General features: G+C 50.5%; 1 protein-coding gene across 1 annotated transcript in view; it reads right to left on the minus strand.

Annotated features, from left to right (window-relative positions):
• LOC145339554 (protein FAM83E-like) overlaps positions 1–24,221 on the minus strand; it is a 26,014-nt gene extending 1,793 nt beyond the window's left edge. The window contains exons 1-5 of the mRNA XM_080184037.1: positions 24,058–24,221; positions 19,946–20,734; positions 2,984–3,151; positions 2,130–2,254; positions 1–507 (exon numbers count right to left, since the gene is read on the minus strand). The exon at positions 1–507 is cut by the window's left edge and continues 49 nt beyond it. Of these exons, the coding sequence (XP_080040163.1) occupies positions 1–507; positions 2,130–2,254; positions 2,984–3,151; positions 19,946–20,407 (1,262 nt within the window). The 5' untranslated portion in view covers positions 20,408–20,734; positions 24,058–24,221. The remainder of the gene's footprint in view (positions 508–2,129; positions 2,255–2,983; positions 3,152–19,945; positions 20,735–24,057) is intronic.
• Between the last annotated feature and the right edge of the window lie 3,506 nt (positions 24,222–27,727).

Consider the following 27,727-nt stretch of genomic DNA (forward strand, 5'->3'; position numbering starts at 1 on the left):
AAGGTGCTGGAGCTGGAGAGCTGTGAGAGGGCGGACAGGTCCCACATTGACTTGCTGGCCTTGGGGGGCGGCGCGCTGGTCCCACTGGCTGCCTGCCTGGCTCGCCGCAGGATGTCACTCAGAGCCTGTGCTGCCTCAGCGCCCTGGGCACCCCGCGCCCCCCGCCACATGGTAACAGTCTGCCGGAAAGTGGGCCGGGCCCCCGGCCTGGCTGGGTCCCCGCCGGAGGGGGGGAGGGGGTGGGGGGTCACGGTGCGGCGAGCTACCACTCGGTGAAGCATAGACGTCTTCGCAGGCGAGGGGAGGGCCTGGGGTCGCACCGGCACGTGGGGAAGGTCGTAGCCATTGACCATGGCGGGCTGCAGGGGGGGAGGGAGGAAGTCGCTCCGTTGGAGGGGTCGGGACGCAGCGTACAGAGTGCGGAATTCCCGGTCAAACGCATCAACAACCTGTCCCGTTAACAAGGTCACCAGATTCCGGTCTAGCCTGGCATCCGACCAGGTAAAGCTGCAGAGAGAGAGAGAGAGAAACAGAGAGAGTAATCACTCATTCCCAATCCCAATCCCTCGCTACGGGTCCCAATCGCTCACTCCAGGTCCCAATCCCTCGCTCCGGGTCCCAATCCCTCGCTCCGGGTCCCAATCCCTCGCTCCGGGTCCCAATCCCTCGCCCCCGATCCCAATCCCTCACTCCAGGTCCCAATCCCTCGCTCCGGGTCCCAGTCGATCGCTCTGGGTCCCAGTCGCTCACTCCCAGTCCCAGTCGCTCACTCCGGATCCCAATCGCTCACTCCGAGTCCCAATCCCTCGCTCCCGATCCCAATCCCTCGCTCCGGGTCCCAATCGCTCGCTCCAGGTCCCAATCGCTCACTCCCGATCCCAGTCGCTCACTCCCGATCCCAGTCGCTCACTCCGGGTCCCAGTCGCTCACTCCCGATCCCAGTCGCTCACTCCGGGTCCCAGTCGCTCACTCCGGATCCCAATCGCTCACTCCGAGTCCCAATCCCTCGCTCCCGATCCCAATCCCTCGCTCCGGGTCCCAATCGCTCGCTCCAGGTCCCAATCGCTCACTCCCGATCCCAGTCGCTCACTCCGGGTCCCAGTCGCTCACTCCCGATCCCAGTCGCTCACTCCGGGTCCCAGTCGCTCACTCCGGATCCCAATCGCTCACTCCGAGTCCCAATCCCTCGCTCCCGATCCCAATCCCTCGCTCCGGGTCCCAATCGCTCGCTCCAGGTCCCAATCGCTCACTCCCGATCCCAGTCACTCACTCCGGGTCCCAATCCCTCGCTCCCGATCCCAATCCCTCGCTCCGGGTCCCAATCGCTCGCTCCAGGTCCCAATCGCTCACTCCCGATCCCAGTCGCTCACTCCGGGTCCCAATCCCTCGCTCCCGATCCCAATCCCTCGCTCCGGGTTCCAATCGCTCGCTCCAGGTCCCAGTCGCTCACTCCCGATCCCAGTCGCTCACTCCGGGTCCCAGTCGCTCACTCCGGGTCCCAGTTGCTCACTCCCGATCCCAATCGCTCACTCCGGGTCCCAGTCATTCTCTCTGAGTCCCAATCCCTCGCTCCCGGTCCCAATCGCTCACTCCGGGTCCCAATCCCTCGCTCCCGGTCCCAATCGCTCACTCCGGGTCCCAATCCCTCGCTCCCGGTCCCAATCGCTCACTCCGGGTCCCAGTCATTCTCTCTGAGTCCCAGTCACTCGCACCCGATCCCAATCGCTTGCTCCCGGTCCCAATCCCTCGCTCCCGATCCCAATCCCTCGCTCCCAGTCCCAGTTGTTCTCTCTGAGTTCCAGTCACTCGCTCCCGATCCCAATCCCTCACTCCCAATCAGTCACTCATCGCGGTCCCATAATGTTGTCTCCCCATTACAATCGGACTGATGGTGAGAAAGAGACAGACAGAGAGAGAGACACAGAGAGAGAGAGACACACAGAGACAGAGACACACAGAGACAGAGAGAGAGAGACAAACAGAGAGACACACAGAGACAGAGAGAGAGAGACAGAGAGTGAAAGGAGGAGGGAGCGAGGGAGGAGGAGAGAGAGATGGAGAGTGTTGAGACAATGTCAGTATCTGACCCTACATGATACTGACAGGGTTTGTGTTGTGGAGGGACTGACCTGTAGGATCCTGTGATGACGGTCTCTCCATCCACCAGTAAGAACCTCTCCTTCACATCCCCTGTCACCTTCTTCCCATTCCTCGAACAGAAGGAACTGCCATTCAGAACCCGCACACTGATATTCTGGAGAGAGCGAAAGACAGACAGAAAGAGTGTGAGAGAGTGTGTGAGAGAGAGAGGGAGAGTGTGGGAGTGTGTGAGAGACAGTGTGTGTGAGACAGAGAGTGTGAGAGAGAAAGTGTTGTGAGAGAGAGAGTGTGTGAGCGAGAAAGAAAGAGAAAGTGTATATGTGAGTGTGTGTGTTTGTGTGTGTGTGTGTGTGTGTGAGAGAGAGACAGAATGTGCGTGTGTGAGAGAGAGTGAGCGTGTGTGCGTGAGAAAGAGTGTGAGAGAGAGTGTGTGTGTGAAAGTGTGTGTGAGAGAGTGCGTGTGTGACACAGAGTGTGTGCGTGAGAGAGAGTGTGTGTGGGTGTGTGTGTGAGGGAGGATTGTTTCCAGATCCGGGATTTAAACAGTTACTCGCCCTGGCAGTATTTCAAATCCTGTCCCACTACATTCCATGTAAATGTGTACCAATTATGCAAAGTAAATAGTTGGAAGCAAAGGCCACAATCATACCCATTGCTCAAAACCTAGGTTCTTCCTTCAGCCTCCTCCTGTTCCTGTTCAACAGGTTCAAGGGGCTGAATGGCCTCCTCCTGTTCCTGTGTAACAGGCTCGAGGGGCTGAATGGCCTCCTCCTGTTCCTGTGTAACAGGCTCGAGGGGCTGAATGGCCTCCTCCTGTTCCTGTGTAACAGGCTCGAGGGGCTGAATGGCCTCCTCCCATTCCCCAGTGTTAATGTAAACTCACATCGAGCAGTTGGAGGTTGGTACCACTCCCCTGGGCCATTGCTATGAAGTGCAGCAGGTTGCGCTGATCCAGCAGGATGTAGGCCGGAACCTGCCGTAAGGACGCTCCCTCAATCAGGTCACAGAAAATGTCCACATCTGTGAAGGTATCCATGACAACTGCAATGACCTAGGACAATGAAGTGGGGGGTGGTTAGCGAAAGAAAGAAATCATTTTCACCTCCGCAGAACACCAACACATCAATTTATATAATCCAGACCGACAATCCCCCCACAGTGCCAGTACTGTGGGAGCGCTGTACCTGTCCTGGGAGTGTTTGATGGGGGACAGTGTAGAGGGAGCTTTACTCTGTATCTAACCCCGTGCTGTCCCTGTCCTGGGAGTGTTTGATGGGGGACAGTGTAGAGGGAGCTTTACTCTGTATCTAACCCCGTGCTGTACCTGTCCTGGGAGTGTTTGATGGGGACAGTGTAGAGGGAGCTTTACTCTGTATCTAACCCCGTCCTGTACCTGTCCTGGGAGTGTTTGATGGGGACAGTGTAGAGGGAGCTTTACTCTGTATCTAACCCCGTGCTGTACCTGTCCTGGGAGTGTTTGATGGGGGGACAGTGTAGAAGGAGCTTTACTCTGTATCTAACCCCGTGCTGTACCTGTCCTGGGAGTGTTTGATGGGGGGACAGTGTAGAAGGAGCTTTACTCTGTATCTAACCCCGTGCTGTACCTGTCCTGGGAGTGTTTGATGGGGACAGTGTAGAGGGAGCTTTACTCTGTATCTAACCCTGTGCTGTACCTGTCCTGGGAGTGTTTGATGGGGACAGTGTAGAGGGAGCTTTACTCTGTATCTAACCCTGTGCTGTACCTGTCCTGGGAGTGTTTGATGGGGGGACAGTGTAGAAGGAGCTTTACTCTGTATCTAACCCCGTGCTGTGTTTTTCAGTCTGTCTCCTGAGTGAGTCCCGAGTTTGCATTGAGTGTTGCTCAGAGACAAGGTGTGCTTGACGGGGTCAATTGGGAGTGAGCCCCAGAGCGGTGGGGGCGGGGACAGAGAGAGAGAGAGACAGACTGAGAGAGAGAAATAGTGAGAGAGGGACAGTGAGAGAGAGAGACAGTCAGTGAGAATCGTAGAATCACTGCTGTACAAAATGAGGCCATTCAGCCCATCATTTGCGCCAACTTTTTGACATAGCATTGTGTCCAGGCCCTCCCCTCTGTCCTATCCTTGTAACTCCACACATTTATCATGGCCAATCTACCTAACCTGCACATCTTTGGACCGTGGGAAAAGTTTATTTATAAGTGTCACAAGTAGGCTTACATTAACAGTGCAATGAAGTTACTGTGAAAATCCCCTAGTCATTACATTCCAGCACCTGTTTGGGTACACAGAGGGAGGATTTACCACGGCCAATGCACCCTAACCAGCATATCATTCAGACTGTGGGAGGAAACTGGAGCATTCGGAGGAAACCCACACAGACACGGAGAGAATGTGCAATCTCCACACAGACGGTGACCCAAGGTTGGAATTGAACCTGGGTCCCTGACATTGTGAGATGACAGAGAGAGACCGACAGAGAGAGAGAAAGAGAGAGACAGAGACAGACAAAGAGAGTGAGAGAAAGAGAGAGTGAGACAGAGAGAGAGACAGTCAAAGAGAGAAACAGAGACAGAGAGAGAGAAAAACAGAGAGAGACAGAGAAAGAGAGAGACAGAGAGAGACAAAGAGAGTGAGAGAAAGAGAGAGTGAGAGACAGACAGACAAAGAGAGAAACAGAGAGAGAGAAAAACAGAGAGAGACAGAGAAAAAGAGAGACAGAGACAGACAGAGAGAGACAAAGAGCGTGAGAGAAAGAGAGAGAGAGAGACAGACAGACAAAGAGAGAAACAGAGACAGAGAGAGACACAGAGAGAGAAAGAGACAGACAGAGAGAGAGACAGAGAAACAGCGAGAGAGAGTGTTTGTTTCTGGAAGGAATTCTGGGTGTTATATTCTGCTGATGCACAAATTATTGTTCACACTTTGGGAACTTGGTGAAGTTAAAGGAATGTTTTGGATTTCTTCCCAATTGAGTTGCAGGTGGTTGATTCTGTGGCCAATAAACACAATTCCAGGAATGACCACTAACAGCTTTAGACTGAGGGAGTGTTCCTTTAAGAGTCAACAAACTACATTCCAACCTCAGCTCCAGAACAGACAACATCCGGATTAACCCTGTCACCCACCTCTCCCCCATTTACACTCAGACACTGGGCAGCCTGTTCCCCTATCGGAGGGAGGGAGGATTAACCCAATCTCCCTCTCCCTGCCTCTCTGTCTCATTCTCTCTCTATCTCTCTCTCTCTCTCTTTCTCTCTGTCTCCCTCTCCCCGTCTCTCTGTCTCTCTCTCTCTGGCAGTATTGCTATATGAACACATTGTTGATTCTAATCATATGGAAATATTTCACCACAATATTTGAGTGAAAGAGTCAATGAGAGCTTCCCCCTCCAGGAGCCAATGATTCACCTCACGAAGCCACCAACATCCTGCACAACATCTACAGCCCGTCACTTCCCTCTCCGGGGGGAGTGTTAGCCTGGATTATGGAGCTCAAATCCTAGAGTATATACATCTACCCCCGACAGTGCAGCACTCCCTCAGTACTGGCACTGGGGGGGGGAGTGTCAGCCTGGATTATGGAGCTCAAATCAAAGAACAACACAGCACAGGAAACAGGCCCTTCGGCCCAACAAGTATGCGCCGCCATTTTAACATTCAGTGAGTGCCTGATCTACCTTCTTCTACCGATGACTTTTCTCTACGCCAGATTAAGCAAAGTCTAATTTAGGGACAATTTGTTAGCATCAATCAGCCTAAGAGCACGTTTTTGGGGTGTGGGAGGAAACCGGAGCACCCGGAGAAAACCCACGCAAGCACGGGGAGAATGTGCAAACTCCCACAGACACCGGAGATCCGACCCGGGTCCCTGTATCTGCACAGCAAACAGTGATAGTCACTGAGCTGTCGTGTTGCCCGTCAGATGGTTCAGTTTAAGCGTACACGAACGATGTGAAGCACTAGGCAACTCTCAAAGCAACATCCAAGAGCAGCCCTCGCACGACCCACCGTGTGTATGCCCCTTGTTGGACAAAAGACGGACCAAAGCACCTGTGGATGTTAAAAAAAGAGACATCAATAAACATACACGGCTTATACAGACATTCACAGAATCCCCAGAAGCTCAAACATAAGAGGCAGTTGAGCCATAAAATATGTTGGACGGCCCATAGGAATCTATTGATTCCCAGGAACGTCCTGAGGCTCCTGATCATTATTTAGAACAGTCTTTTGTATCCAGTCTTTGGGCGAGGACCTGGCAGATGGAGTACAATGTTAGCAAGTGTGAAGTTATCCACTTTGACAGGAATAATAGTAGGAGGGATTACTATTTAAAGGGCGAAAAGCTGCAGCATGCCTCGGTGCAGAGGGACCTGGGGGTCCTTGTGCACGAGTCGCAAAAACCCAGTCTGCAGGTGCAGCAGGTGATCAAGAAGGCGAATGGGATGCTGGCCTTTATAGCGAGGGGGATTGAATATAAAAGCAGGGAGGTCTTGCTGCAACTGTACAGGGCACTGGTGAGGCTGCAGCTGGAGTACTGTGTGCAGTTTTGGTCGCCGCACTTACGCAAGGATATTTTGGCCTTGGAGGGAGTGCAGAGGAGGTTCACTAGGCTGATACCGGAGATGAGGGGGTTGGACTATGAAGAGAGGCTAAATAGACTGGGTCTGTACTCGTTGGAGTTTAGAAGGCTGAGGGGGGATCTTATAGAGACGTATAAGATAATGAAGGGGATGGATAGGGTAGAGGTAGAGAGATTTTTCCCGCTCAGAAAGGACAGCTGGACTAGAGGGCACAGCCTCAAGATAAGGGGGGGGACAGTTTAGAACGGAGTTGAGGAGGAACTTCTTCACTCAAAGGGTGGTGAATCTCTGGAATTCTCTGCCCGTTGAAGTGGTGGAGGCTGCCTCACTAAATATATTTAAGTCACGGGTAGATAGGTTTTTGATAGACAAGGGAATTAAGGGTTATGGGGAGAAAGCGGGAAAGTGGAACTGAGCCACTTCAGATCAGCCGTGATCTTATTGAATGGCGGGGCAGGCTCGAAGGGCTAGATGGCCTACTTCTGCTCCTATTTCTTATGTTCTTACGTTCTTATCCTTCCATTTCTAGTCTGCTCGTGTGCCTATCTAGGTAAGCCTTAAACAACTCTAGCGTGCCTGCCTCCACCACCCTACATGGCAGTGCATTCCAGGCCCCCACAACCCTCTGTGTGAAAAACCTCCCTCTAACATCTGAATTATACCTCGCCTCTCTCACCCTCAGCACGTGGCCCCTTCTGATTTTCGTATCCAACCTGGGAAAAAGCTTACCACTGTTTACTCTATCTATACCCTTCATAATCTTATACAGGTCTATTAGGTCTCCCCTCATTCTCCATCTTTCCAGGGAGAACAGCCCCAATTTACCCAATCTCTCCTCATAGCTCAGTCCTTCCATACCAGGCAACATTCTCGTAAACTTCCTCTGCACTCTCTCCAGAGTCTCCACATCCTTCCAGTAGTAAGGCGACCAGAACTGGACGCAGTACTCCAAATGCGGTCTAACCAACGTGCTATACAACTGCAACATTAGACGCCAGCTCTTATACTCTATACCCCTTCCTATAAAGGCTAACAAACCATAAGCTTTCTTCGCCACCTTCTCCACCGGTACTGCCACCTTCAAGGACTTGTGTACTTGCACCCCCCAGGTCCCTCTGCATTTCTATACTCTTAATAGTCCTACCATTTATTGTATAACTCCCCCCTACATTATTTCTTGCAAAATGCATCACCTCGCATTTATCTGCATTGAATTCCATCTGCCATTTCTCTGCCCAATATACCAGCCTATCAATATCCCGTTGTATTGCCTGACACTGCTCCTCACTGTCTGCCAGCGCAGCCACCTTTGTGTCATCTGCAAACTTGCTGATCACACCACGTACACCCTCTTCCAAGTCATTTACGTATATTACAAATAGAAGAGGTCCCAGTACTGAGCCCTGCAGCACACCACTGGTGACAGAACTCCAGCTAGAAAAAGACCCTTCCAATACTACTCTCTGTCTCCTATTGCCCAGCCAGTTTTCAACCCATCTAGACACCTGTCCCTGTATCCCATGAGCCTTAACTTTGTCAAATGCCTTACTGAAATCCATATAGACGACATCCACGGCTTGTCTCTTGTCAACCGTTTTTGTCACCTCCTCAAAAAATTCTACCAGATTCGTAAGGCACGACCTCCCCTTGACAAAGCCATGCCGCATATCACTAATCAGATTGCCATGTTCTAAATACGTATATTTCCTATCTCCAACAACTTCCCTACCATTGATGCCAAGCTCACTGGCCTATAATTACCAGGGTTATCCCTACTGCCCTTTTTAAACAGCGGTACCACATTAGCTATCCTCCAGTCCTCGGGAACCTCACCTGTGTCCAAAGAAGAGACAAAGATTTGCGTCAGAGGCCCAGCAATTTCATCTCTCGCCTCCCTAAGCAGCCTAGAATAATTGCCCCAGAGATTTATCAGTTTTAATGCGACCTAAAAACCCTAACACTTCCTCCCTCGTAATCGATATTTTCTCCAACAGATCAACAATTCCGTCCAAGACACTTCCAGACAACAAGTCCCTCTCCTTCGTGAATACTGTCTCAAAGAATTCCTTCAGGATCTCCCCCATTCCCTCAGACTCTAAGTACAGTTCCCCTCCTCTGTCCCGAAGTATATCCTAAGTCTACATCCTAGAGTATATACATCTACCACCGACAGTGCAGCACTCCCTCAGTACTGGCACCGGTGGGGGGGAGTGTCAGCCTGGATTATGGAGCTCAAATCCTAGAGTATATACATCTACCCCCGACAGTGCAGCACTCCCTCAGTACTGGCACCGGGGGTGGGGGGAGTGTCAGCCTGGATTATGGAGCTCAAATCCTAGAGTATATACATGTATTCCCGGGTATCTGTTATTCTATATATAAACCACCCGAAACCCCTCGATTAGATTCCAGTCTATAACTCACTCCTGGGTATCTGTTATTCTATATATAAACCATCCCGAACCCCTCGATTAGATTCCAGTCTATAACTCACTCCCGGGTATCTGTTATTCTATATATAAACCACCCTGAACCCCTCGATTAGATTCCAGTCTGTAACTCACTCCCGGGTATCTGTATTCTATATATAAAACAGTCTGAACCCCTTGATTAGATTCCAGTCTATAACTCACTCCCGGGTATCTGTTATTCTATATATAAACCAGTCTGAACCCCTCGATTAGATTCCAGTCTGTAGCTCACTCCCGGGTATCTATTATTCTGTATAGGAACCCCTCGATTAGATTCCAGTCTGTAACTCACTCCTGGGTATCTGCTATTCTGTATATAAACCACCCCGAACCCCTCGATTAGATTCCAGTCTGTAACTCACTCCCGGGTATCTGTTATTCTATATATAAACCACCCCGAACCCCTCGATTAGATTCCAGTCTGTAACTCACTCCCGGGTATCTGGTATTCTATATATAAACCACCCCGAATGCCTCGATTAGATTCCAGTCTGTAACTCACTCCCGGATATCTGTTATTCTATATATAAACCACCCCGAACCCCTCGATTAGATTCCAGTCTGTAACTCACTCCCGGGTATCTGTTATTCTATATATAAACCACCCCGAACCCCTGGATTAGATTCCAGTCTGTAACCCACTCCTGGGTATTGGCTGTTGTTGTTGTTCATCCATTGTCAATGAGGACCTCGACACCATTAGTCATTTTGAGGCTTGTTGTGGTGTGTCCGAAGATGACTGATCAGGCCAATTCAGGCATGGAATGTCCTGGTACATATTGGACAGACTTGTGTCGACACTGTGGTTGTTGCGCTGGTGGCTCTGGACTTGCGCAGCTCGCGCTTAAGTTGTGCTTCAGCAATACACCTTGCTTCGTGAGCCTGACAGCCCTTGTGAATGAGGCAGTGCCCAGTAGGGTGGTTTTGTGCCAGCGTTTCCCAGGTGTTCGTGTCAATGTCAAGCAACTTCAGGAAGGCCTTGAGTGTGTCTTTGAAACATTTCTCCTGCCCTCCATGTGAGCATATTCCAGCAGAGAGTTCCCCAAAAAGGAGCTGCTTGGGTATGCGCTGGTCTGACATACGGATGACATGACCTGCCCACCGGGTCTGCGCTCTCATCAGCAGTGTGTGGACTGATGGTAGACTTGTTCTAGAGAGAACTTCAGTGTCTGTACTTTGTCTTGCCGTCTGTTGCGTAATATTCTGCGAAGACAAGTCATGTGGAAATGATAGAGCTGTCTTGCATGCCTTCGATACACAGTCCATGTTTCACAGGCGTACAGGAGGGTAGTGAGTACCGCGGCGCTGTAGACCTTCGGTTTTGTTGCTGGGCTGATTCCTTGACATTCCCATACAGTGGAGCGCAGTCTACCGAAAACAGAACTTGCCTTTGCTATTCTGCAGTTAACTTCTGTATCAATAGTCGCTGCTTGGGAGAGGATGCTACCAAGATAAGTGAACTGGTCCACTGCCTGTAGTTTCTGCCCTTTGATTGTGATTATGAGTTCTGTGTACGGTGCATGAGGAGCAAGTTGGTGCACGACTTCGGTCTTTTTAATGTTGATGGTGAGTCCAAAGTTGTCACAAGCCGTGGAAAATTTGTCCATACTGACTTGCATCTCTGGCTCTGAGCCAGCATACAGGGCGCAGTCATCGGCAAAGAGGAAATCTCTCAGAACAGTCTCCTTCACTTTGGTAATAGCTTGAGGGCTCCTCAGGTTGAAGAGCTTCCCATTCACTCTGTACTTGAGGCTGATTCCAGCAACACTGTCCTGGAAGGCATCATTCAGCATGGCAGTAAACATCATGCTGAACAGTGTGGGTGGGAGCACACAGCCCTGTTTGACACCATTGGTGACTGGGAATGCCTCAGAGGATTCTCCGCCATCCAGTACTCTGGCCATCATGGAACTGGTGTACCATCTGAATGAATTTGGGGGGGCAGCTGAACTTTGACATGATCCTCCACAGGCCTTGTCAGCTTACAGTGTCGAAGCCTTTTGCGAGATCAACAAAGATTGTGTAGAGCTCACGATTCTGCTCCTGACACTTCTCCTGAAGTTGGCACGCAGCAAAAATCATGTCAATAGTCCCACGACCTTTGCAGAAGCCACACTGTGACTCTGGAAGCAGGCCCAGCTCCAGATGAGTGACCAGACGATTTAGCAGGACTCTTGCAAGGGGTTTTTCCTGTGATGGAGAGCAGCGAGATTCCTCAGTGGTTGTCACATACTTGCTGATTGCCCTTCCTCTTGTAGAGGTGTACGATGGAAGCATCTTTAAGTTCCTGAGGAATGGATCCTTGCTTCCAAAAGGGCTGGAACAACTCGGTGAGCTTCTCAATAAGTACAAGACCTGCTTTGGAGGTCTCTGCTGGTGTGGCATCTGCCCCTGGGGTTTTGCCACTGGATAGCTGGCTGACAGCTTTCGTGACTTCGGCTACTACAGTGGGTCATCCATGGCGCTGTTGATATCAACCTGGAGAATCCTGTTTATTGCCTCATCGTTAATAGATGACAGTCGGTTGAGGTCGGCTTCAAAGTGTTCAGCCCATCTCTGCAGGTTCTGAGCCCTCTCTGTAATGAGAGTTGTACCATCTGTACTCAGGAGGGGGAACTCCTGACAGATTGACGTCCATAGGGAGTGCTGAGAGCTTCATAGAACCGTTTCAAGTCGTTTCTGTCAGCGTATTCCTGTATTTCATCTGCCTTGGCGCTCAGCCAGGCACCCTGCATTTTATGCAGTTTATTCAGGACTGTCCTGCGAGCACTGGTAAAAGCATTTTTCTTGGCAGCTGAAGATGGGTTGTTCTGACAGGCCCGATGAAGGTGGTGCTTTCCAACAATAGACTATCGGGTATCTGTTATTCTACATATAAACCACCCCGAACCCCTCAATTAGATTCCAGTCTGTAATTCACTCCCGGGTATCTGTTATTCTATATATAAACCACCCCGAACCACTCAATTAGATTCCAGTCTGTAACTCACTCCCGGGTATCTGTTATTCTATATATAAACCACCCTGAACCCCCGATTAGATTCCAGTCTGCAACTCACTCCTGGGTAGCTGTTATTCTATATATAAACCACCCCGAATCCCTCGATTAGATTCCAGTCTGTAACTCACTCCCGGGTATCTGTGATTCTATATATAAACCACCCCAAACCCCTCGATTAGATTCCAGTCTGTAACTCACTCCCGGGTATCTGTCATTCTATATATAAACCCCCGAACCCCTCGATTAGATTCCACTCTGTAACTCACTCCCGGGTATCTGTTTTTCTATATATAAACCACCCCGAACCCCTCAATTAGATTCCAGTCTGTAACTCACTCCCGGGTATCTGTTATTCTATATATAAACCACCCCAAACCCCTCGATTAGATTCCAGTCTGTAACTCACTCCCGGGTATCTGTCATTCTATATATGAACCCCCGAACCCCTCGATTAGATTCCACTCTGTAACTCACTCCCGGGTATCTGTTTTTCTATATATAAACCACCCCGAACCCCTCAATTAGATTCCAGTCTGCAACTCACTCCCGGGTATCTGTTATTCTACATATAAACCACCCAGAACCCCTCGATTAGATTCCAGTCTGTAACTCACACCCGGGTATCTGTCATTCGCTATATAAACCAGTCTGAACCCCTCGATTAGATTCCAGACTGTAGCTCACTCCCGGGTATCTGTTATTCTGTATGTAAACCATCCCAAACCCCTCAATTAGATTCCAGTCTGTAACTCACTCCCGGGTATCTGTTATTCCATATGTAAACCACCCTGAACCCCTTGATTAGATTCCAGTCTGTAACTCACTCCCGGGTATCTGTCATTCTATATATAAACCACCCCGAACCCCTCGATTAGATTCCAGTCTGTAACTCACTCCAGGGTATCTGTTATCTTATATATAAACCACCCTGAACCCCTCGATTAGATTCCAGTTTGTAACTCACTCCTGGGTATCTGTCATTCTATATATAAACCATCCCGAACCCCTCGATTAGATTCCAGTCTGTAACTCACTCCTGGGTAGCTGTTATTCTATATATAAACCACCCTGAATCTCTCGATTAGATTCCAGTCTGCAACTCACTCCTGGGTGTCTGTTATTCTGTATATAAACCAGTCTGAACCCCTCGATTAGATTCCAGTCTGCAACTCACTCCTGGGTGTCTGTTATTCTATATATAAACGATCCCGAACCCCTCGATTAGATTCCAGTCTGTAACTCACTCCCGGGTATCTGTTATTCTATATATAAACCACCCCGAACCCCTCGATTAGATTCCAGTCTGTAACTGACTCCCGGGTATCTGTTATTCTATATATAAACCACCCCAAACCCTTCGATTAGATTCCAGTCTGCAACTCACTCCCGGGTATCTGTCATTCTATATATAGAATCCCGAACCCCTCGATTAGATTCCACTCTGTAACTCACTCCCAGGTATCTGTTATTCGATATATAAACCATCCCGAACCCCTCGATTAGATTCCAGTCTGTAACTCCCAGGTATCTGTTATTCTATATATAAACCAGTCTGAACCCCTCGATTAGATTCCAGTCTGTAACTCACTCCCGGGTGTCTGTTATTCTATATATAAACCACCCTGAACCCCTCGATTAGATTCCAGTCTGCAACTCACTCCCGGGTGTCTGTTATTCTATATATAAACCACCCTGAACCACTCGATTAGATTCCAGTCTGTAACTCACTCCCGGGTATCTGTCATTCTATATATAGAATCCCGAACCCCTCGATTAGATTCCACTCTGTAACTCACTCCCGGGTATCTGTTATTCGATATATACACCATCCCGAACCCCTCGATTAGATTCCAGTCTGTAACTCCCAGGTATCTGTTATTCTATATATAAACCAGTCTGAACCCATCGATTAGATTCCAGTCTGTAACTCACTCCCGGGTGCCTGTTATTCTATATATAAACCAGTCTGAACCCCTCGATTAGATTCCAGTCTGTAACTCACTCCCGGGTGTCTGTTATTCTATATATAAACCACCCTGAACCCCTCGATTAGATTCCAGTCTGCAACTCACTCCTGGGTGTCTGTTATTCTATATATAAACCACCGTGAACCCCTCGATTACATTCCAGTCTGTAACTCACTCCTGGGTATCTGTTATTCTATATATAAACGATCCCGAACCCCTCGATTAGATTCCAGTCTGTAACTCACTCCCAGGTATCTGTCATTCTATATATAAACCACCCCGAACCCCTCGATTAGATTCCAGTCTGTAACTCACTCCTGGGTAGCTGTTATTCTGTATATAAACCACCCTGAACCCGTCGATTAGATTCCAGTCTGCAACTCACTCCTGGGTATCTGTTATTCTATATATAAACCACTCCAAACCCCTCGATTAGATTCCAGTCTGCAACTCACTCCTGGGTATCTGTTATTCTATATATAAACCATCCCGAACCCCTCGATTAGATTCCAGCCTGTAACTCACTCCCGGGTATCTGTTATTCCATATATAAACCACCCCGAACTCCTCGATTAGATTCCAGTCTGTAACTCACTCCCGGGTATCTGTTATTCTATATATAAACCATCCCGAACCACCATCCCGAAACCCTCGATTAGATTCCAGTCTGAAACTCACTCCCAGGTATCTGTTATTCTATACATAAACCACCCCAAATCCCTCAATTAGATTCCAGTCTGTAACTCACTCCCGGGTATCTGTCATTCTATATATAAACCACCCTGAACCCCTCGATTAGATTCCAGTCTGTATCTCACTCCCGGGTATCTGTCATTCTGTATATAAACCACCCCGAACCCCTCGATTAGATTCCAGTCTGTAACTCACTCCCGGGTATCTGTCATTCTGTATATAAACCACCCCGAACCCCTCGATTAGATTCCAGTCTGTAACTCATTCCCAGGTATCTCTTATTCTATATATAAACCCCCGAACCCCTCGATTAGATTCCAGTCTGTAACTCACTCCAGGGTATCTGTCATTCTATATATAAACCATCCTGAACCCCTCGATTAGATTCCAGTTTGTAACTCACTCCCGGGTATCTGTTATTCTATATACAAACCACCCCGAACCCCTCGATTAGATTCCAGTCTGTAACTCACTCCAGGGTATCTGTTATTCTATATATCAACCACCCCGAACCCCTCGATTAGATTCCAGTCTGTAACTCACTCCCGGGTATCCGTTATTCTATATATAAACCCCACCGAACCCCTCGATTAGATTCCAGTCTGTAACTCACTCCCGGGTATCTGTCATTCGGTATATAAACCCCCGAACCCCTCGATTAGATTCCAGTCTGTAACTCACTCCCGGGTATCTGTTATTCTATATATAAACCACTCCGAACCACTCGATTAGATTCCAGTCTGTAACTCACTCCCGGGTATATGTCATTCTATATATAAACCATCCTGAACCACTCGATTAGATTCCAGTCTGTAACTCACTCCCGGGTATCTGTCATTCTATATATAAACCACCCCGAACCCCTCAATTAGATTCCAGTCTGTAACTCACTCCAGAGTATCTGTTATTCTATAGATAAACCACCCAGAACCCCTTGATTAGATTCCAGTCTGTAACTCATCCCGGGTATCTGTCATTCTATATATAAACCATCCTGAACCCCTCGATTAGATTCCAGTCTGTAACTCACTCCCGGGTATCTGTCATTCTATATATAAACCATCCCGAACCCCTTGGTTAGATTCCAGTCTGTAACTCACTCCCGGGTATCTGTTATTCTATATATAAACCACCCCAAACCCCTCGATTAGATTCCAGTCTGTAACTCACTCCTGGGTAGCTGTTATTCTATATATAAACCACCCCGAATCCCTCGATTAGATTCCAGTCTGCAACTCACTCCCGGGTATCTGTTATTCTATATATAAACCACCCCGAACCCCTCGATTAGATTCCAGTCTGTAACTCACTCCAGGGTATCTGTCATTCGCTATATAAACCAGTCTGAACCCCTCGATTAGATCCCAGACTGTAGCTCACTCCCGGGTATCTGTTATTCTATATATAAACCACCCCGAACCCCTCGATTAGATTCCAGTCTGTAACTCACTCCCGGGTATCTGTCATTCTATATATAAACCACCCCAAACCCCTCGATTAGATTCCAGTGTGTAACTCACTCCTGGGTAGTTGTTATTCTATATATAAACCACCCTGAATCCCTCGATTAGATTCCAGTCTGCAACTCACCCCGGGTGTCTGTTATTCTATATATAAACCATCCCGAACCCCTCGATTAGATTCCAGCCTGTAACTCACTCCCGGGTATCTGTTATTCCATATATAAACCACCCCGAACTCCCCGATTAGATTCCAGTCTGTAACTCACTCCCGGGTATCTGTTATTCTATATATAAACCATCCCGAACCACCATCCCGAAACCCTCGATTAGATTCCAGTCTGAAACTCACTCCCAGGTATCTGTTATTCTATATATAAACCACCCCAAATCCCTCAATTAGATTCCAGTCTGTAACTCACTCCCGGGTATCTGTCATTCTATATATAAACCACCCTGAACCCCTCGATTAGATTCCAGTCTGTATCTCACTCCCGGGTATCTGTCATTCTGTATATAAACCATCCCGAACCCCTCGATTAGATTCCAGTCTGTAACTCACTCCCGGGTATCTGTCATTCTGTATATAAACCACCCCGAACCCCTCGATTAGATTCCAGTCTGTAACTCATTCCCAGGTATCTCTTATTCTATCTATAAACCCCCGAACCCCTCGATTAGATTCCAGTCTGTAACTCACTCCAGGGTATCTGTCATTCTATATATAAACCATCCTGAACCCCTCGATTAGATTCCAGTTTGTAACTCACTCCCGGGTATCTGTTATTCTATATACAAACCACCCCGAACCCCTCGATTAGATTCCAGTCTGTAACTCACTCCAGGGTATCTGTTATTCTATATATAAACCACCCCGAACCCCTCGATTAGATTCCAGTCTGTAACTCACTCCCGGGTATCTGTCATTCGGTATATAAACCCCCGAACCCCTCGATTAGATTCCAGTCTGTAACTCACTCCCGGGTATCTGTTATTCTATATATAAACCACTCCGAACCACTCGATTAGATTCCAGTCTGTAACTCACTCCCGGGTATCTGTCATTCTATATATAAACCATCCTGAACCCCTCGATTAGATTCCAGTCTGTAACTCACTCCCGGGTATCTGTCATTCTATATATAAACCACCCCGAACCCCTCAATTAGATTCCAGTCTGTAACTCACTCCCGGGTATTTGTTTTTCTATATATAAACCACCCCGAACCCCTCGATTAGATTCCAGTCTGTAACTCACTCCTGGGTAGCTGTTATTCTATATATAAACCACCCCGAATCCCTCGATTAGATTCCAGTCTGCAACTCACTCCCGGGTATCTGTTATTCTATATATAAACCACCCCGAACCCCTCGATTAGATTCCAGTCTGTAACTCACTCCAGGGTATCTGTCATTCGCTATATAAACCAGTCTGAACCCCTCGATTAGATCCCAGACTGTAGCTCACTCCCGGGTATCTGTCATTCTATATATAAACCACCCCAAACCCCTCGATTAGATTCCAGTGTGTAACTCACTCCTGGGTAGTTGTTATTCTATATATAAACCACCCTGAATCCCTCGATTAGATTCCAGTCTGCAACTCACCCCGGGTGTCTGTTATTCTATATATAAACCAGTCTGAACCCCTCGATTAGATTCCAGTCTGTAACTCACTCCCGGGTGTCTGTTATTCTATATGTAAGAACATAAGAACATAAGAAATAGGAGCAGGAGTAGGCCATCTGGCCCTTCGAGCCTGCCCCGCCATTCAATAAGATCATGGCTGATCTGTCGTGGCTCAGTTCCACTTTCCGGCCCTCTCCCCATAACCCTTAATCCCCTCTCTTATCAAAATCCCATCAACCCGCTTCTTGAAAATATTTAGCGAGGCAGCCTCCACCACTTCAATGGGTAGAGAATTCCAGAGATTCTCCACCCTTTGAGTGAAGAAGTTCCTCCTCAACTCCGTTTTAAAATGCCCCCCCTTTATCTTGAGGCTGTGCCCCCTAGTCCTACTGTCTTTTTTCAGTGGGAAGAGTCTCTCCACCTCTATCCTATCCATCCCATTCATCATCTTATACGTCTCAATGAGATCTCCCCTCATTCTTCTAAACTCCAATGAGTACAAGCCTAGTTTATTCAGCCTCTCCTCATAGTTCAACCCCCTCAACTCCGGTATCAGCCTAGTAAACCTCCTCTGCACTCCCTCCAAGGCCAAAATATATAAACCACCCTAAACCCCTCGATTAGATTCCAGTCTGCAACTCACTCCTGGGTGTCTGTTATTCTATATATAAACCACCCCGAACCCCTCAATTAGATTCCAGTCTGTAACTCACTCCTGGGTATCTGTTATTCTATATATAAACGATCCCGAACCCTTCGATTAGATTCCAGTCTGTAACTCACTCCCGGGTATCTGTTATTCTATATATAAACCACCCCGAACCCCTCGATTAGATTCCAGTCTGTAACTCACTCCCGGGTATCTGATATTCTATATATAAACCACCCCGAACTCCTCGATTAGATTTCAGTGTGTAACTCACTCCCGGGTATCTGTCATTCTATATATAAACTACCCGAACCCCTCGATTAGATTCCAGTCTGTAACTCACTCCCGGGTATCTGTTATTCTATATATAAACTACCCGAACCCCTCGATTAGATTCCAGTCTGTAACTCACTCCCAGGTATCTGTTATTCTATATATAAACTACCCGAACCCCTCGATTAGATTCCGGTCTGTAACTCACTCCCGGGTATCTGTTATTCTATATATAAACCACCCCGAACCCCTCGATTAGATTCCAGTCTGTAACTCACTCCCGGGTATCTGTCATTCTATATATAAACTACCCGAACCCCTCGATTAGATTCCAGTCTGTAACTCACTCCCAGGTATCTGTTATTCTATATATAAACCACCCCGAACCCCTCGATTAGATTCCAGTCTGTAACTCACTCCCGGGTATCTGTTATTCTATATATAAACCACCCCGAACCCCTGGATTAGATTCCGGTCTGTAACTCACTCCCGGGTATCTGTTATTCTATATATAAACTACCCGAACCCCTCGATTAGATTCCAGTCTGTAACTCACTCCCGGGTATCTGTTATTCTATATATAAACCACCCCGAACCCCTAGATTAGATTCCAGTCTGTAACTCACTCCTGGGTATCTGTTATTCTATAGATAAACTACCCGAACCCCTCGATTAGATACTGGTCTGTGACTCAGTTCCAGAGACTCATCCCCACCTGAGAGAAAACATTTTTTTCTGTCTCTGTGTGAAATGGGCCACCCCTTATTTTTAAACATTGACCCCACAAGGAGACCAATACTGCCCACAGCACTCCAGATGTGGTCTCACCAACACCCTGTACAACTGAAGCATAACCTCCCTGCTTCTGTAATCAAATCCCCTCACAATAAACAATAATATTCGATTCACTTTCCAAATTACTTGCTGTAACTGTACCCTGTGATTCATTCACTAGGACACCCAGATCCCTCTACCCCTCAGAGCTCTGTAATCTCTCACCATTTAGACAATTAGCTTCTTTGTTATTCTTCCTGCCCAATGTGGGTGGCTGACGTTGGCAGGGAGGAGAGCAACGGGGGGGGCGGGGGGGGGGGGGCGTGGGTGGAGGGCTTTGCAATGCCACCTAGGTGCCCACCTACCTGTTTGGCTTTCTGCAGCAGCGAACGGATGACCTCCTTGATGGTTGGACTGTTCTCCATGGGGGGGTGGGTGTAGACGATGGCTCGGGTGATGCCCTTCCACATGCCCGTCTCGGGCCAGCCTAGGGTGAGGAAAGGGGCCTGGGTGTCAGACCTGGTGGGCCAGTAGGTGAGCGAGGAGTCTGTGTCCAGCACCATGGCTTCCACACTGTCCTCTCCCGCCGGCACCTTCCCGTGCCGGAAGTCCCCGCAGCTGGCATGGAGCCGGTGGGCTTCCTCGGCCGAGAGGAAGAGGCGAGTGCCTTCGCGTTTGACGCACTGGTAGAAAGCCCCAGGCCCGTGGTCCAGCAGAGCTTCCAAAGCCAGGCGCTGCCTCTCACTGTAGACAAACTGTGGGTTGCACTCCGACACCTGCATGTTCCCACTGTCCTCCTCCAAACACTCCACCTGCGAGGCTGCCATGGTGGGCGTCCTTCTGCCCCCCTCACCACGCCCTGTGAGAGGAGGCCCCTCAGGACCCCACCCACCCCCTGTCAGCAGGGGAAATCGAGCCTGACTTCACGCTGTCGCTCTCGGCCTCTCTCTCTCCCCGACGCCTCCCGTTGCCTGTTTTGACCGTTCCTCGCCTGGGTTCTACTCGACTGCGCCCCGTTGGACCAGCAGAGGGTTCGTCTGCGTCTCTCCCACCGTGTGCAGTTGCACAGAGTCCCGCGATCCCAGGGGCAGAGTGGGGAGGGGAGGAGTGGTGACGTACGTGGTAGGATCTGGTGCTCCACTCCCTGAGGTGACCTGTGGAGGTGGGACAGAGGGATGAAAATTAATCACTGGGTCCAGTTCCCTTCTCTATCTGTGTCTCCCTCCCTCTGTCTGTCTGTCTCCCTCTCTGTCTTTCTGTCTCTGTCTCTCTCTCTCTCTCTCTGAATCTCTCTCTCTCTGTCTCCCTCTCTCTGTCTCTCTTTCTCTCTCTGCCTCTCTCCGTCTTTGACCGAGTTTTTTGTCGCCTGTCCCTAATATCTCCACACATGTCCTGGGGTCAGAGTGTGTTGGATAATTCTTCCCTGAAATGACTTGGGGACTTCTGACTCAGGTGAGAGACGCTATAGAAATGCAATGTCCAGTTTTTGTATATGCTGATCACACCTGTCGTTGCTCATGGATCACTCCCACTCCCCGTGGGAGCGAGTCCCACATTCTCCCCATTCCCCGCGGGAGTGAGTCCCGCATTCTCCCCACTCCCCGTGGGAGCGAGTCCCACATTCTCCCCACTCCCCGTGGGAGCGAGTCCCACATTCTCCCCACTCCCCGTGGGAGCGAGTCCCACATTCTCCCCACTCCCCGTGGGAGCGAGTCCCACATTCTCCCCACTCCCCGTGGGAGCGAGTCCCACATTCTCCCCACTCCCCCTTGGAGTGAGTCCCACATTCTCCCCACTCCCCGTGGGAGCGAGTCCCACATTCTCCCCAGTCCCCGTGGGAGCGAGTCCCACATTCTCCCCCACTCCCTGTGGGAGCGAGTCCCACATTCTCCCCACTCCCCGTGGGAGCGAGTCCCACATTCTCCCCCACTCCCCGTGGGATCGAGTCCCACATTCTCCCCACTCCCCGTGGGAGCGAGTCCCACATTCTCCCCACTCCCCCTTGGAGTGAGTCCCGCATTCTCCCCCACTCCCTGTGGGAGCGAGTCCCACACTCTCCCCACTCCCCCGTGGGAGCGAGTCCCACATTCTCCCCACTCCCCGTGGGAGCGATTCCCACATTCTCCCCACTCCCCCTTGGAGTGAGTCCCGCATTCTCCCCCACTCCCTGTGGGAGCGAGTCCCACATTCTCCCCACTCCCTGTGGGAGAGTCCACATTCTCCCCATTCTCCACTGACCTTCTGACTCCCCCCAAAGCCTGTCCACCATCGACGAGGACACAAGTCAGGAGTGTGATGGAATACTCTCCACTTGCCTGGATGAGAGCGGCTCCCAGCAACACTCGAGAAGCTCGACACCATCCAGGACAAAGCAGCCCCCGCTCGATCGACACACTAACCCCCACCTTCAACATTCACTCCCTCCACCACCAACACACAGAGGCAGCCGTGTGTACCATCTACAAGATGCACTGCAGCGACTCACCAAGGCTCCTTCAACAGCACCTTCCAAACCCGCCACCTCTACCACCTAGAAGGACAAGGGCAGCAGACACATGGGGAACACCACCAGCTGGAGATTCCCCACTGAGCCTTGATACATCTCATACTCTACCAGTCTACCACTTCAGGAATGGATGAGTAGGCATCGGAGAGTGCAGGAAAGATCGAGGGGAATGGTTCCAGGGGGGTGGTGAGGGATGTCAGTTCATGTGGAGAGACTGGAGAAAGTTGGGGACCATTCTCCTTGGGGAATGGAAGGTGGAAAGGAGATTTGGATCGTGGTGTTCAGAATGGTGAGGGGGATTGCGACAGGGTGGAGAGGGAGAGACTGTTCCCATTGGCAGACAGATCGGGAATTGGGGAGAGGTTAGGGTGCGGTAGGCGCTGCTTGGGAGTGTGGGTGAAACTCTCTCACACAGCGAGTGGTTAGGGTGCGGTAGGTGCTGCTTGGGAGTGTGGGTGAGCTTGTTTTGATCGAGGGGTTTCGAGGGGGGATTGGATTGTAATCTGAGAGGTAGAGGAGATGGGTGGCTCCTTCAGAGGGCTGGCAGCACACACGAGGGGCTGAATGTCCCCCTCGTGCACCAAAGCCATTTTCTGATGTGGCTGCAGATGTTGCGTGTGAATCACTCTGTTGTGGCCTAACCAAAGCCTCGGAGAATGACACACATCTCCTTGGGCCCGACATTTCGACACTCGCTCTCTGAGCCACTCAATGCTCTGAATTCCCAGGATTACCAACCACAGGCCTGTGGCTCGGTGCGTGGGCTGCATGACTGTGAGTCAGGGCGGAGGAATTGTGCACAGGCCTGTGTAACGCAGAGTCGACCTGGGTACACAGGAGGCACGGAGTGGATCCCTCACATTGGGTACGCAAGCCCAAATACATCATACACCCCCTCGCTGATCCCAATCCCCCTCCCTCCCTATCTCTGTAACCTCCTCCAGCCCCTAAATCATTCCAATCATTGCTGGGGGTGGGGGGGTAGTAGGGGGACTGTGGAACTGGCTGTCACAGATAAGGGAGCTCGAGAGGGAGTAGCGGAGATGGTTTCTGGGTGCCATCTTGGGGAGCTAGGGGTGGAGTGTGGGTGGGGGTTTTGTGGGGGACGCTGGTTAAAGGCAGGGGGGAGAAAATAATGAAAGGACATGGGGGGCAGGGGAGGGGGCAAATTGGGAGGAGGTGAAATGAGGGACAGAGGGGACTAGCGCAGGAGGGGATGGGTGGCTCAGTGCCTCACAGCACCAGGGGTGACTGCCTGTGTAGAGTCTGCACATTCTCCCTGTGTCTGCATGGGTTTCCTCCGGGTGCTCCAGTTTCCTCCCACAGTCTGAAAGACGTGCTGCTTAGAGCGCATTGACCCGAACAAGCGCCGGAGTGTGGCGACCAGGGGAATTTCACAGTAACTTCATTGCAGTGTTAATGTAACCTTACTTGTGACACCAATAAATAAACTTTACTTTACAAAGGGACCCCATTTCTGCGCCCTACTTTCTGCATTGGTCTCTCCAACACCCCCTCCCCTCGGGAGTTGACTGCCTGCCACCAGATTTCTGCTCCCCCCCCTCCCCCCTCGCCCCTCATCTTTCCCACAGTTTTTAAATCTGAGCTGTGCAGCCTGCCACAGTCTAACAGCCCTCCCCCGTTCCCCCTTCCTTTGACACCTTCCCTTGCTTGGTTGGCTGCAGATTGGCAGTGCCGACACACACACACGTAGCTTATCTATCTATCTGTCTATCTCTCTTCTTATCTATCTGCCTCTCACTCCTGCTAAATCTGATCTACTCCATCTCGGTCGGTCACTTCCCGGTCTCCTGTCCCAGAAACCTGTCCAGCTTGTTTGGTGAAGTTTTTCAAAGTGTTCTCTCGATGCTAACAGGTGCACCAAGACAGATAAGGAGAATTTCCCTCGGAGTGGGGTTCGCTGAAGTAGCGATGCCCATCACGTCGTGTTTGCACGCCCCCCCGACTAACCTGACAGAGCAGCGGTGAGGCTCTCGAGTTGTCGCTAAGGCACTGTCCCAACTCCCTCGCACCAAATCCTGCAACACACACAGTTCTGCAGTCACTGGAGATATAGTCAGCTGATCAGCCGTAAAGTACCTCCCCGTTAAACACACCACTCCCCGCCTCCTTATCATACATCTCACACCAGAGGAATAAACTTTGCACTCACCTCACCGATGAACTATGACCCAAGTATGGGCGGTTCACGCTGCAGGAGGGACGGCCGAGAACTCGAAGCAGGAGGGGCCCTTCCGGGGGTGGAGGGGGGGGGAGGTGTCACACGGACTGATCTACCGGCATGTACCCGCTCACTCCGGGAATCCGGATGGCAGCGATGAGGGCCTTCACTTGGTGGTGGGGGGAGGGGGAGCAGACGGGCAGACATTTAAATGGCTGGGGGTGATGTGTGGGGGGAAGGTGGGGTGGGGGTCGTTCTCCTTCGAGCGGAGAAGGTTAAGGGGGAGATTGAATCGAGTCGTTCCAAATCGGGGAAGGGGGTTTGTGATGAGGAGACACTGTTCCCAGCGACAGGAGGGTCAGGGACCAGAGGGGGACACAGATTGAAGGTGATCGGGGAAAGAACCAGAGGGGGTGAGGAGGTGGGGGTGGGGGGGGGCGGGGGGCGGTGAGATGGGAGAATGCAATGACTTGTTGTGATTTTCCTCACTCCTCCCTCCCTCCCTATCTCTGTAACCTCCTCCAGCCTCTACAATTCACATCCTCCTGTTCCAATCCCTCCCTATCTCACTCCCTCCCTCCCTATCTCTGTAACCTCCTCCAACCCTCCGAGATCTCTGCTCTCCTTCAATTCCGGCCTCTCGAGCATCCCCCAATTCCCATCGTTCTGCCATTGGGGGCCATGCCTTCAGCTGCCTTGGGGGCCCTAAGCTCTGGAATTCCCTCCCTAAACCTCTCCAACGCTCTCTCTCTCTCTCTGTCTGTCTCTCTTCGTCTGTCTCTATCTGTTTCTCTCTGTCTCTCTTCCCCCCTCTCTCCACATTCTCCCCTTGTCTCTCTGGGTTTCCTTCAAGCGCTCCAGTTTCTTCCCACAGTCCGAAAGACGTGCTGGTTAGATGCATTGGCCTTGCTAAATTCTCCCTCAGTGTACCTGAACAGGCGCCAGTGTGGCGACTAAGGGATTTTCACAGTAACTTCATTGCAGTGTTAATGTAAGCTTATTTGTGATGCTAATAAATTGTCCCTTAGTGTCCAGAGATGTGCAGGTTAGGTGGATTGGCCATGGAAAATGTGTGGGGTGGAGGGGAGAGGGGTGGAGGAGAGAGGGTGTGAGAGAGATACTCTGTCAGAAACTCAGCGCAGGCTGGATGGGCCAGTCTCCTCCACACTGGAGGGATTTGATTGATAGACAATCTGTAGATAGATACAAATCATCTCAGCTCCAGGACGTCTCTGCAGGAGTTCCTCAGGGTTAGTGTCCTCGACCCCCCAACCCTCTTCAGCTGCTTCACCAATGACCTTCCCTCCATCACAAGGTCAGAGTGGGGATGTTCGCTGATGATTACACAGTGTTCAGCTCCATTCACCACTCCTCAGATACTGAAACAGTTCGTGTCCAAATGCAGCAAAACCTGGACAGTATCCAGGCTCACGCTGACAAGTGGCAGTAACATTCACACTACACAAGTGCCAGGCAATGACTGTCTCCAACAAGAGAGAGGATCTAACCATCTCCCCCTTGACATTCAATGGTATTACCATCACTGAAACCCCCACTGTCAACATCCTGGGGGTTACCATTGACCAGACACTGAACCAGACCCAGCCGTATAAATACTGTGGCTCCCAGAGCAGGTCAGAGACTGGGGGTTACAACATCCCGGGGGTTACCATTGACATGTTGTGCTTGTGACAGACTCTCAGAGCCACAATCTCAACTCCATCATGGTCAGAGATTCCCAGGGGGCGAACGGTCAGACACTCGTAGGGGATGTCCTCAAAGCATTCGGGGGGGGGGTGGGGGGGGTGCCTGGGCTGTCCACCCGTCGGAGCTGGGTGAGGGGGGGGCAGCTGAGGAGCGGGGGCTTGTCCAGCGTACGCAGCCAGAGAGTCGAACCAGCGACGCACGGGAAGGGGAGGAGGGGAGGCCGAGATGTCGGAGGGAGCGCCCCAAACCGCCAAACGTCCCATCCAACTGACCCTGAAACTGCCCTTTGACCTCCCCCAACAATCCCTTGAGGCAGGACCAGCAGGTCAAACCTCGGCCTTGCAGTCCACCCCAGACCTCACTGACCCAGAATGGACGTTAGCCAACCTCGACTGCCTGGGGATCCGAGGGAGGAGAGTTGTGTGTTTGTCTGTTTTTATCTGTCAATCTATTTGATTTTAAAGCTGATTTCCTTCCTCGACGAGGTGTTTTGTCACTATTTAATCTCATGTTACCTCATGGGCCTGTTTCCCTGCAACATGTTCTAATTGGGTCTTAATGTCAAAACACCGTCTGTTCGACTGTGGGATTCCTCGCATTCCTGAAATTCGGAAGGGCTGTTTGGGACGTGCAGTCACAGGTTACGGAAACTCCGGTGGAGTTTGCCTGGGGACAGAAAGATCCCATGAATACTAAAACGGTGACTGTACCAACTCTGACACACTCTGTCAATCCGCCCGCGCGCTACGCAACGAGGACCTTCACTGGGAGAATGACTGTCAAACACACTTTGACCACGAGAGGAAGGGGGAGATGAGAAGGGACAGGAGACTGGAAAAATGGAGACAGAAAGAGAGAGAGACAGACAGAGTGAGAGAGAGAGATAAAGAGAGACAGAGAGAGGGAGGAAGAATGGTTCAGGAAGGGAATTCCAGAACTTAAGGCCCTCCAGGCAGTTAAAATCACAGCCGCCAATGGCAGAGCGAAGGGAATCAGGATATGCTCAAAAGACTGGAATTGGAGGACCGCAGAGATTTTGGAGAGTTTCAGGAGATGACGCAGATGGAGGGCGGGGTGGGAAATGTGAGGAGAGATTTGAACAGGAGGGTAAGAATTGTAGGGGCTGGAGGAGGTTACAGAGATAGGGAGGGAGGGAGCGAGGGAGGGATTTGAACAGGAGGATGAGGATTGTAGGGGCTGGAGGAGGTTACAGAGATAGGGAGGGAGGGGGCGAGGGAGAGATTTGAACAGGAGGATGAGGATTGTAGGGGCTGGAGGAGGTTAGAGAGATAGGGAGGGAGGGGGCGAGGGAGGGATTTGAACAGGAGGATGAGGATTGTAGGGGCTGGAGGAGGTTAGAGAGATAGGGAGGGAGGGAGTGAGGGAGGGATTTGAACAGGAGGGTAAGAATTGTAGGGGCTGGAGGAGGTTACAGAGATAGGGAGGGAGGGAGCGAGGGAGGGATTTGAACAAGAGGATGAGGATTGTAGGGGCTGGAGGAGGTTAGAGAGATAGGGAGGGAGGGATTTGAAGAGGAGGATGAGGATTGTAAGGACTGGAGGAGGTTACAGAGATAGGGAGGGACCGAGGATGAGAGTTGGTAAAGCTAGGCGTGGGGAGTGGGAAAAGTCAGCAGGGAGCAGAGGGGCCGAAGGGCCTGTGTCTGTGCTGGGACAGGCTTGAAACGAGCAGCTCTGTTTAGCTTGAGGGTGGAGACAGCCATGTTTATCCTGGCCACCTGCTCTGGCCAAT

Source organism: Carcharhinus amblyrhynchos, unplaced genomic scaffold, assembly GCF_965287045.1.
Source record: "Carcharhinus amblyrhynchos unplaced genomic scaffold, sCarAmb.v2.hapA scaffold_536, whole genome shotgun sequence".
In the NCBI taxonomy this organism is placed as follows: Eukaryota; Metazoa; Chordata; class Chondrichthyes; order Carcharhiniformes; family Carcharhinidae; genus Carcharhinus; species Carcharhinus amblyrhynchos.